General features: G+C 37.9%; 1 protein-coding gene across 11 annotated transcripts in view; it reads right to left on the bottom strand.

The window, feature by feature from the left end:
- Positions 1-12,357, bottom strand: part of FAT3 (FAT atypical cadherin 3) — a 408,107-nt gene that overhangs the window by 142,895 nt on the left and 252,855 nt on the right. For all 11 annotated transcript variants that reach the window (XM_032099136.1, XM_032099146.1, XM_032099135.1 and 8 more), the window contains exon 4: positions 1,191-1,252. In XM_032099136.1, the coding sequence (XP_031955027.1) occupies positions 1,191-1,252 (62 nt within the window). The remainder of the gene's footprint in view (positions 1-1,190; positions 1,253-12,357) is intronic.

Raw genomic sequence — 12,357 nt, 5'->3', positions numbered from 1 at the left:
AACTGGAAAGCTTGAAGTTACTAGAACACATGATTACTTTACTAACTTTACAACTCAATAAATCCTAAAAAGGGAAAAATCCTTGTATTTCCCTCCATTTATTTATGACATGGAATGTATAAGAATCTACAGTGAATTATCAAGAAAAAAACCCCAATTCAAACTTGCACAGTAATAATCAACCCTTCTCTCCTGTGTTCTGCAGTAATCAAAATAATTTGGGATTTCTAGCAAATAAAAAACCTAATGAAATTATATGCAAATATATGCAAATATATATTTTACTACATTTTGCTGTCAGACAGTGATTGCATTAGGAATTATTGTGTCCAGATGTTTTTTAGCTTGTATGGATTTGAAGAGAATTTCCTAAAATACATAGTAGGGATGATTGATTATGTGGAACAATATGATTCTTTTTACTAGTACCAATGGGAATCAAGAATTCCTTACTCCACAAACAGACAAAAGAACAGAGACAAGAAACTTTTACCCAAAGGAAAAAAAAAAAAACACAGCATGGTGTACAGCAATGTTAAAGAAAACACGTGTGGCAAAACCAGTAGTTTACAAGTGTATCACTCCATATCCGACACACGTGAGCTACTTATAAAGCGAAACATTCATCACAAGGGCCAAGGGAATGCTTTAGATACTCTTTTGTAAAAGGCAATTTTTAACTTGAAAATTGTTGTTAATAGTCCCAACAAGCGAAAGCTAAAAAAAAATCATTGATTCTGATAATGCAGTGAACGTGAAAAGGTCAAAGTTTGCTTTCATACAAATTATCAGTTTGCATATTAGATCCAAGATGCAAAACTTTAAACCTGTTTAACCTGAGAGACTAAAAATCCCGGCAGGGTTGGGGTCATTCCGCCTGCTCTTTAAAAAACATTTTGCTCTGGATTTTCTAACTTTCTGTCACGAACAAAATTTAAGAGCTACAATAAAAGACTTAACTGAAGTAGATTAGAGGTGGAAAAACCTGTTCAATTTTTGTTCAGCTTTTTCCTGCTCTTGAGAATTAAAAAATGTTTTATTTCTTCTGTATAAACAGGCAATTCCCAGCTTTGTGTGAGACTGTTATAAATGAAGAGAAGGGAGAATACCACTCTCCTGGAACAGGAAGAAGTGATTTTAAACTACAAAAATCAGCTAACCTCTTAACATATATTTCCACTTAAACATACCTCTAAAAAATGTTCTGCTTGCTGCTCTCGATCCAATTTTCTTGACGTTGTGGTAATCAGACCTGTGAAAAAAGGATGATATTTGATTGTGAATACCCATTGAAAAATATGTATCTTTATCAACCTGAATACAAATGAATTTTTAAAACACTCAAAGGGAAAAAATCTACTTGAAGCTCTATCAGACACAGATTTCTTGACATCTGTCAAGCATTTTATTTCTCAGTCCAACCATTATCACTTTCTGACCAGCAATGAATCTTTAAAGAAAAATGCTGTGAGAAAAGTAACTGAGAAACAGTTAACTGTATGTCTACAGTTAACATGCTACATTTATTACAGTGAATGAAAAAAATTCACTGAAGAATCGCTATTTGTCTTATGATTAAGAGTTTCAATGAATCATTTGCATTTGACTGAAATTCTTCCATAAAAAACCTCATTAAAGATTTCAGAGTTCTCAAACAATTAATGGGATAGGATGCTGATTATTTCCACGCCAAGAATACTTGACAAAGAAGGTTATTTCTGTAATAACTACTTGTATACATAATGATTTCCAAATGTAATCATTCTAATGCATTAAAGGTTTTGTACTACAATTTCATCAATTTGTTCCATGCTCAAATTGAGTCTTTAAAATAATGTACTCTTTTGCATGAGGATGATCAAGATATCTTTTATTTTAAGCGATGTACTTTCATGAATGATTAAACTCCTGTGAGATTTGTACCAAGGAAAAGAAAAGGAAACACTTCCAAAGTTCCCTCAAGAAAAATGATGCATATCTTCTAGGAACATAGCTTAGTTTTTTATTTTGTTCTTACTAGAGATTTAAAGGGCAGATTTGGAGTTTCCCTCATACAAAACATTTCTTTGGATAGGAAAATGCATCATGTGCTTGTTTTTTTGACAGACCAACTTTTCCTAGAGATAAAGCTGATTTTGGAGACGATGTCCACGGGCCAAGTTGTTCTCAAGAATTTGTCACCTTTAAGATTACCAAGGGAAACAAGAAAATAAATTCTCCCTGGATGAACTATTCTACCTATTGAATTTATCAGACTAGCCAAGCATCTAAACAAAAATCCATGATGACCCTGAATTCTTAAAAAAACCTATCAGCAACATCTTACATCTACATAAGACTTCTAGTCCCAGAAGGCTTCTACAGCTACAGCTCCTCATATGCTCTCACTTTCTCCTTGGACGAATCTCTTCACCTATTTTGGTGAAAAGGGGAGAAATATTACTTGAAGTAATGCGATGAAATGAACAAAGGGAAGTGGACTCTGCTTCCAGGATTCCAGACTCGTTACAAGATGTATCAGACCACAGAAGTGACACCCAAGGGGAGGTCACAGAAATTAGAGTGCATCATTACAATTACATGGAATAACCTGGTGCTGGGAAAAAGCTGAAAAAACAAAACTGGTATTGCCTGCATCAAGCAGTTGTAAGTATTCAAAACTGTTACACCATATGGGAGACATCTATCTACTCACTGCATGAGTTTAAACAGAAATGACAGCACAGATGATAAACTGGTGTCATTCACACAAGATCTCCCCATGTCTAAAAAGAACAAAAAGATACAGGCAAGAAATTCCTAATTATGAAAGAAGTTCAGCCCCACTAAATTGATAAAGGAAAGATTTCAAATTTGAAATATCCCCATTCATCACATGCATAGTCACTATGGATATTTATCAAGCACAACCTAATCACAGTAAGGAATATCCTAAGTTTTATAGAATCTTCCACTTCATTCTTAATGTGCCATTGTGAACTCTACCTACTGTCCTCTCAAACAAGAGATCTCTAGCTGTAAATTATAGAAAGTCTCTGTCCTCATCAACTTCTTCAGGCAGAGAAATTCACATTCTTTTTTAAGACCAAGAGCTAACATTTGCAACTGAGTATCATGAACTCTTAGAATGAATAGTACTTGTCTTTCATCGGTAAAACTAAAACTACTACTGCCGCTCATTCTCACAAAACTACTGTTACCACAAAGGAGGCTTTTTGTTTCCCTTTGTTTAATGTAGAGCCTTTTTGACTGCAATAATTGTCAGAGTGCCTTCAGACCTGAATTTTCTTCTAAAAGAGGTATATGAATACATAGCAAGTCTCTACAACAGAACTGCCTGTATTTTAAATGTAGCAGATCTCAGAAGATTTATCACTCAGATTCCACAGCCAATCCTAAGGGCAGGGAGCAGACCATCACCATCAGTTCTGCAGACCTGATCGTGAAGTATGTTGATTGTGAACCATCACAACTGCTTGTTTTTGCTTTAAGACAGCTCTACATACAACGCCCATTCTGGGCAGTTTCATCAGGCTGTTCAATTAATGTGTAGGAATAACTGTTCCTATGTGTGTGCAGTTATGAGGCCTTTAGTTTCCTCTCCTGTTCTCTGTTCTCACACATTCCTGAAGTCAGGGACAGATCATGCTGTCCAACACTACAGCTCAAAATATGACTACACATAAAAACAGGTCTTAATTACATGGTATTAATATTTATTTAATTATTTTAATATATTGCCATGGATATGAATCTGGTTCTTTCACATTACAAAACTGTATTTCAAGAAATTATGAAGAGTAGTCATCAAAACTGAAAAAGTAAGTACAACGGTTATGTTGAACGCTACCCACAGCTTTACCAGCCCAGTCTCAAAGAAATTAATTTCCTGAGTTTTATGAAAACCCTACTGTGTTTCTTCCTCCTGTATTCACTACTCCATGCCACAGATACATAATAATAGTAATATTTAGCAGAATGTAAAACTTCAGTTTCAAGACATTGGGGCAACCGAGAGAAACTTGACTTTGTACAAGAGACCATATCTCAGTTTTAGTTCTTATCTAACTGTATTGAATTGTCACACTCTGCTATGGTGTAAAGGCATTATCTACAGAAAGCAACTCACAGAGAAAAATAAACCCAAGGAAATTATGTTAGGCTGAACTCCTAGTTATGATAGAAAGTCACAAGGGGACAATGATAAGAAATGACCCTTCCCTTTTTTCCTATCTTCAGTATGTGCTGCAGCCCTTACAGACACAGCCATATGGACAACTCTCCAAAGCCAGCTTGGAAATACAGCATGCATTTATCCAAAAAAAGTCAAACCCACTAACAAGTTGCAGAAGTTCTTGCACACCTCTCAAATGGTTTTTCTCAAATTTCCAGGGAAACATCATGGTCTTGCAAAGGGCAGTAGATATTTATAACTGTGATCTTTAAGAACATCCACAAAAGTGAAGAGGAATACTGTATTCAATACAGAAGTTATTTACAGTAAAACCATCCAATAACAAACGAAGTTATGTCACTCTCCTCACAGAATTTCATACTTTGCTTTGACTTTGTGAGTTAAAACATCTCTCTCTTCATCCTGGCACATGCAGTCCTCAGACCATATAAACAAGTTGTTTTGTTAAACTCCAAAACATTGCCTGACCCAGTATTTCAGCTTGGAGATAATTTGCTATATAAAACCTTGGAGGTCTTACACACCATGCTTTTCTATGATACCTGTCACTTTTGCTGTTGGAGTGTTTTTCCCATCTTAACAAATAAACAATTATTGTTCTACTCCTGTTACAGAGTTTGGAAATGCTGGAAGGTGAACAAGTTCACTCTACACAACATGTCCCATAATACTGCAGGACATAGTCACAAGTCCCAGCTGACACCGACATGGCAACACCCCTCCAAAACCTCACTGTACACTGGATAAGATCATCGCTGTCTCCCAAATCATTCCTCTGTAAAAGGAAATTCAGCATGTAGATGGAGAAGAAATGGCAATGTTTTTCATCTCATCACTTTATAATGTGGATGGAACAACCAGAGATGTAGGGTGGGGAACAAGGCAGATCTGCCTTAGTGCTCAGATGCAGTCTTAGTGACACAGAAGAAAGAACAGGACCAACACAAAAATCCTGACAATTTAGTCAATACATCAGCCTATACAATCTTCAGCCAATGCATCACCTTGCAAACAAATCACCAGTTAAAAGGGGTCAGATGTGTGATTGAGACATTTGAGCAACACTTAGCATTGATGCTTAGGATAATGCTTTTAGCACATTGCAATGTGCTGAAGAAAGGAAAAGGCCATCAGAAACAAATCAAAACCCACCTGAGTTACCTTGCACTTGCAATTAGTGAAGCCTGAAGTTACTGGAGTGCAAATGAAGAAATGTAACTTAATAGCAAACAGTGATAGGTCTAATGTCATAGGAGTAATGCCAGGCATGTGTGTGGATGAATACACATGTGTCTGGATCACTGAACATGACATAAAATCAGGAATAGTTACAAATTCAACAGCATGACTAATGCTTTATAATTTTTTAGATTGTTTTTTTGTAGAATTTGATGATGATCAAAGTGAAGGATTTAATCCATGCTCTGCCTTCAGTTAGCTCTCGTTTCACAGAAGGGTGCTCACAGAAATAAAACCTCTGCGTGCCTGTGTGTGCTGAAGTAGACAGACAGTGCTATACAAATACATATATAGTGCATGTACAGTCAAATATTAGATTATGGATACGCATGTGTGTGACATTTTGCATCTACCCCATAAACTGAATATTAAAAGTTATCCTAAAACGCACATATTTAGAGAGGTATATTCAGTCTAAGGTTTACTGATGTTCATTCTTTCCATATATATGCATTATTTGAAGTGGTTTTGTTGGAAACAAATTAATTCATTAATTCAAATTTCTTCTGTGGACTTGGCCACAGAAGAAAAATTCATAAGGGGCTGTTAAGTGCAAAGGCTATGGCAGAGGAAATCTTGAAGCACTGGAGAGCTTGAACAGTATTACACAGAGGGAAAAACTGCTCTGGGTTTGCTTCTTCTGATGCTTATTCTCTACACATCCAGAACAGCCCACGGCTGTAGGTGCGATAGTGACTAAACTGACCCTTGGCTTAGAAGAAATTCACATATTTTCAGTACTACAGCACTTAGGGACCAAAAATTAGGTTTCCACAGGCTATTTTGGGACACAGATTGAATTTCCCTAATATGGCTGTGAAGCCAAGTAGAGTTCAATAGCCTTCTCCTTATGAAATTAAATTATTTTCATTCAACCTGTGGATGGATAACCTTACTTGAGCTGTTTCCTGAAGTACTGCATAAAAGATAACAGAATCTGGTATGGAGAGACTGCATATTTTACTGCTATCTCTGGAAGTGCTGCAAATTTTATAGTATAAAAAAATTTTTTTTTTTTTTTTAAAAGAAATTCTGAAGTACTCCTTTATTGATTTCTCATTCTCAAACTTTGTTTAGGTGAAATATGAAAAAAGTGTAAGACAGGTAACAAGCAGGCTAAAGTAAAAGAAACCAAATAAATTTTTTTTTGTTTTAAGCTGAAGGCTGAGTGTCTTCATAGAGATATGAAGCTGAGACAGAAAGCAACGTCATCCCCTTCCCTGGCAAAAGATTAATAGGATACAATCTACTGCACGTTTTACTGTCCATTATTCATTTTTTTCCCCTGCTCCGCATATCCATAAAAAACATTTTATTAAGAAAATGCAAGTGGGGGATGGATGGGTTGGAAGCGTAACAAGGGACTTCAGGTTATTATGCAGGGTTTAAACACAACCTCAGGACGTGCTGCCTGGCTCCAAGTCATAGCAGTACATGCTTTACACCATTCCCACTCACAGTGCAGTCGGGATCTTTGCCTGGGACTCCCAGGCAGCACAGGACCACACATGTCCCGTGCACACACACACAGAGATGGTCTGGATGGATTAGCCGAAAGGAAATCTTCCTCATCTGAAAGATTTCCAGACCCTAGGTGATGAGGGAAACCTTCTCCTCATTCAGATATTGATCCTCATCTTCAAAGAGAACAATTTTGAAATGAAAAGAAGAATATGAAATTAGACACCTTTCTTCACTGAGTTCTTGTGCCCTGTGAGATGCTCTGAGCATCCTGCAGCACTGCTCCTATCCTGTTACAGTCCAAAGTGGATGTGCTTCCCAGTCTGCCTTTTTCAAATACTGTAAGGAACAGGGATACAGAAAGAAAACCTCAAGAAGATATCAAAGGAAACATTCTGTAGAGTTAGCCTTGAAAGTTCTGCTTGGAAAAATAATGCCTTGGGACTGCTTGCTGGAAATAAAGGCCTTTTAACCCAACCAGTTAAACAGACAAAAGGAATAAGTAAAACAAACACTGTTTTTCCAAAAATGTTCCATAAATTCAGTGACTGGTTATACATACTGCTCATTCACCAAAGCCCCAGGGCTGAATCGGGAGAAATTCACATGGGAGTTTTCGGGTTTACTAGAAATCGAAAATATTTATTAACATTACACACAAAGGTATGAACACAGCCTCTCCACGCATTTATGAACACAGAAGAGAGTACACAGCTGCTGAGAAATACAGCCATCAGCTGTCAAATGTCCCACTATTCTTTGAAAGTAAATTTAAGTCTTTAGATGGATAAAAAAAAAAGGGAGCCACAATAAATAGCATTAGGATTTGCACTATATATTCAGGAATGTAAAACTATCGCGTATTTCTAACCATAGAAATGTCGAAATGAATAGCAATAACCAGGGTAATTCTATTATCCACAGGCAGCGAGAGGCATTGTAAACACTCTAACAGCACATTCATCTCCTGCAATAAATTAGGGATCGACAAAGCAAAATTGAATTTCAAAGATAAATGACAGAAAACGACGTACATTTTACTTGGAGATGTAAACAAACATATCATTTTATATAATTACACATGTAAACCTCTAATTTAGAAAGACTGTATTCTGATCTAAATGAATGATACTTCATTGAACAAGAAAGAGAACCCACCAGGCGAGCCTGTGCAATTACGTGGAGGACTGCTGCTTTATTGTTTTTCCTGAGGTGACAATGAGAGTGGAACGACCTTTTTGAAACAAGCTAGGTATAAAAAATGATTGCTTTTTAAAAACAGTTACATTTTCTAATGCATGGTTACGTCTGGGAAAAAAAAAAACAGGAGAAGCTGAAGCAAAATCTTTTTGTTCTTCTTTCATTGTCCCTTCTGTCTCTCGTTAAAGAGTTCCGTCAGCTTATTGCTGAAAATATCAAAACTCTGAACAAAATGCACAGCAAACATTCACTTCAATGAAGATTTTGGATTACACTTTCCTTTAAAGGCAGATCCTGGCTTTTTTTGTTCCTAGAATATGTTTAAAGTGACAATATGGTGTGCCAGTCTGTTCTGCCTGTAAAACAGGGGACTCTAGAGGGACTCCCTTTCATTCTTTAAAACTCAGCCAGTGCAGTCCTCAGGAACTGCAGGCAAAGCCACTACACTTTTCTAAATGTTCTTCACTTGTGGAGTGCCCAGGTTTTGTGTTCTGTATATTTCTCCTGGAAGGTTATTTGCGAACACGACCGTTGAATATCCTGGTTTCCAGACTGCATTTATGAACAATTTGCACCTTCATTTTGGTCAACTAAACAAGACAAGCTGTATTGGCTCCCTCTCACCTAATGAATTTGCCATTACCTTCCCTGCATTACAGTTCCAGCCTTCCTTCCTCCTAAGCCTGATGGATGGAGAACACTGTGCTCCAGATAACGTCTATACAGCCACACTAAAGCAGTCTAACTACTGATTCCCGTGGATGCATCTAGCAGGGAGCAGCAATCTAGTACTAATCCTCAAATACACTGTTTAGTTTACTTCATTAATGAATTTCTACTCTTCAAACTCCTAGAGATCCTTTCTTCTGTTTTTTTTTTTCCTTTTCCCCAAACCCTACGGTTTGGATGATGCCTTCCAACTCTGGATGAGAGCAAACTGCCTCTCTTGATGCCAGCACCACTGAAGAAACCACCATATAAGATCATTTGTCTAGCCAATACTTGACATAATCTGTTAATGTATGCCCTTCAGCATGCAAATTCCTTATTCAAGACTCATCATTTTTATTTCCTCTTTAGCCAGGCCCATATGCAGTATCAAGTCAACAATTAATCTTCAAGTCCTCGTGCCTCATAAATTCCGCAGTGCAACTGTATCAAATGCATTACTGAAGTCCATGTAGATGACATACAAAGTATTTCTTAGAACATCATTTATCTTGTCCATGACATCAAGATAGGCTGATACAATTTACTTCTAATAAACCCATGACCACTGTTATCCTGCTTTCTATTTATTTTCATGTTTTTAATTATTCTGTCCTTCAAAATATGTTTGAAAGCCTTGCAGTTGACAGAGGTCAGACAAATAGTTCTGTGACTGCAAGGCTTATTTCTTCACCCTGTCTTCCTGCTCTTTGCTGCTGAAATTTTATTTGTTATCTCTGAGCTGCATGGCTTAAATCTCAGATTTTATAATACCCCTCAGTAGTTACTTGTTACAGGAGTTGCATTTAAAGTGCCAATTCTTTCACATTTCTGGAGCAGAAATTATCATAGTTATTCTTACTTGATATAAGAGTGATAGCAGTGAGGTATGTTTGGCCAGGAAGAAGCCAAATCCAAATTTGCTTTGGACAGCAGGATAACGTCTGCAAAGGTTGCCGTACCAAACCACAGTCACCACCTGACTGTGGTCACTTTGGACTGGAAATAGCTTCAGGCATCTCAGTGATGTGCTCCTTGAAAACTCATGCGGGATGAAACTCAAAGTGCAACTCAAAATGCTTGCCCTCTAAAATAATCCCTCAGGACCTACCCTTAAGATTGCAGACACAGTCTGCAGTCCACAGCTGCAATATTTAAATGGTAATATTCAATGTGCCCAAGCTGCTCTGGCCTCTGTAGCACAACTGATGAGCAATTTCTCGGCGCTTCATCGTTGCCTGAGTCATCTCTTGGGGCTGTGATGCTCTGGAACAACTGAGCAAATGCCCTTGAGGGACTCTCCCACACAGGCTTAGTGCTTCTAAAACACTTCACAGAGAATGCTTTGTAGGATAAGAACGTTTTCAAGTTTAAATCCTTTATTTAGGCTCAAACAAATACGTAAGAATAGAAACAGCACTCCCATCTTCTTTTGCTTTCTTCTCTTCAGAAGTGCAGCGCCACCTAAAAACCTAATTGCTAATACGATGCCTCAGCACAGATTTTAACATCTCCCTGCATTGCTTCCATTTTCAGGGAGAAATTACAGAATTCTATTTGGGTTATAATTAGCATATCATTATTAGTGGCAGGAATAGCTATAAATATCTCTAACTGGTGGCTAGCTTAGTAACCAGCACACATCATCATTAAACAATTTTCTTTAATTTTTTTGTGCACAAAGGCCTTGTAATTCTGCAAAAGCAACGACTGATCCTAACTAGACTCTGGATATAATTTATGCTAATTAATTTCACTGTTTGCAGGAATGAAGACTTATATAATATCTGTGGCAGGGGTGGTGGTATCACTTTCAGTGGAAAGGGTCTATGCAAATATTCTGCACCTTGGGTGTGGATACATCATGAATTCTTGTTCGATCTCTTTCTCTGGCATATTATGACAAAAGAAGGAAAAAAGAATAATAAAAAAGTCTCCAATGTATGCTTTGTATAAGATAGGCTACAGCATGATGAATTCCTGGTATTTTCCCTTCTCAGTTGTGGAGGAGGTGTGGAGGGTGGGCAGGGCACAGCTGTCAGTTTCTCCCCCTAATCTACACACCCTCGTTACCTTTTAAAGAGAAGTGATTTTGCATTTTTCCCTCAACCAAGCACTGTTCTTGACAATGGAAAAGTAACACCAGCTTTTTCCCCAAATGTGTTAAGAACCAAAAGGTGCTGATTTCTCATGACCATCAATTGTCTCCAGCTCAGTAAAGCCACAGTGCTGGAAGAGTGGTGCCTTGTGCTCCCTGCAGATTCCCCAGGTCAAGTCAATCTCATCTTCATCTCTAATAAGAAAATGATTCATTGGCAAGGTGATCTTGCTGATTTGGAGGCAGAACACAGAGCTGGGGAAAGAAGCTTCACAGAGAAGATATATGGCCCTCTTTCATGACATGCAACTCGCACTCAGCACTGTCAAGATCTGCTGCCCTTCCCACGGTCGTCTCCTGCCTGAGAAACCATACTGAGACACCTCTGTTAGATTTCCTGCTCACCCTCTGTCTTGGTCTGTAACCCTATATGGCACATTTTCTGTCTCTGTGCTTCAGTTTGCCCTCCCATAAAACTGGGATAATGGATATGTTTCTTTGTAAAGTGCATTGTGACCTAGAAGGAAGAAAGTTATTTCTGTAAGATATTATTAACTAACAATATCATAAGGCTCAGCTACAACAGCACTAAGCATTTTCTAAAATTTGCCCTTTTTTTGCTTCTCTGAGCATGGATTTATAAACTGTTACCAAAAGGTAAAATACAGTATTAGATGTGGCCCCCACATCATTGGCTCAGCACATAATAAACAGCAAAAATGCACAGCAAAACTAGAACAGGAACAGTAGCTGCTTTTCACTGTGAAGCCAGCCCAGTGCCCCAGCCTTGTGAAACAGCTTAGTCCTCTGCGTAAATCCAAGTCTTCTTAGATGCCTCCCCCTTGCACAGGTCCCTTTTAAAAATATGATGGATATGGATGAAACAGGAATGGAAATGTGTATGTGTGAAAGCACTCAAAGAAACTACAGTCAGGTTTAAAGGAATGGTCTATACTGCTAAGCCAAGGAGACATCTGGGGAACATACTGTTTACATCTGGGCACACAGCTCTGATAAGGTCCCAGCATTGACCTGTCACAGCATGAGATCTCTGATTTGGTAACAGAAGGAGGGCACAAAGCACATCACCTATACTATCATGGTAAGAAAAGGACAGATGATGGCCTTAAAGAGATCCAAGATGAGACAGTCAGCAATGAGTTACAGAAACAGAAATAAAGAAATTTGCAATGCAAAGGTAACTGTTAATTCCTGAATGTTTAGGAGACCTGTTCAAAAAAACCCCAACTTGTTCTGTTCCTTGCCAGTGAAGAAGAACCCAAGAGACAGAGAGAGGACTTCAGTTTCCCACGAGAGTCATCTTGGCCACAGCACTTGGATACATGTGCCTTGGTGTGCACAGTATGACAGTGTAAGAAAAAACAAGTTCCAGATCAAGTTAAATAAAATAAAATGTCCTTCTCCCTTCACAAGGTCTCACACTGAGTTCTGTTAC

This window comes from Corvus moneduloides, chromosome 2, assembly GCF_009650955.1.
Source record: "Corvus moneduloides isolate bCorMon1 chromosome 2, bCorMon1.pri, whole genome shotgun sequence".
In the NCBI taxonomy this organism is placed as follows: Eukaryota; Metazoa; Chordata; class Aves; order Passeriformes; family Corvidae; genus Corvus; species Corvus moneduloides.
The sequence above is the reverse complement of the archived record's forward strand: the minus strand, read 5'-3'. Positions and strand labels throughout refer to the sequence as shown.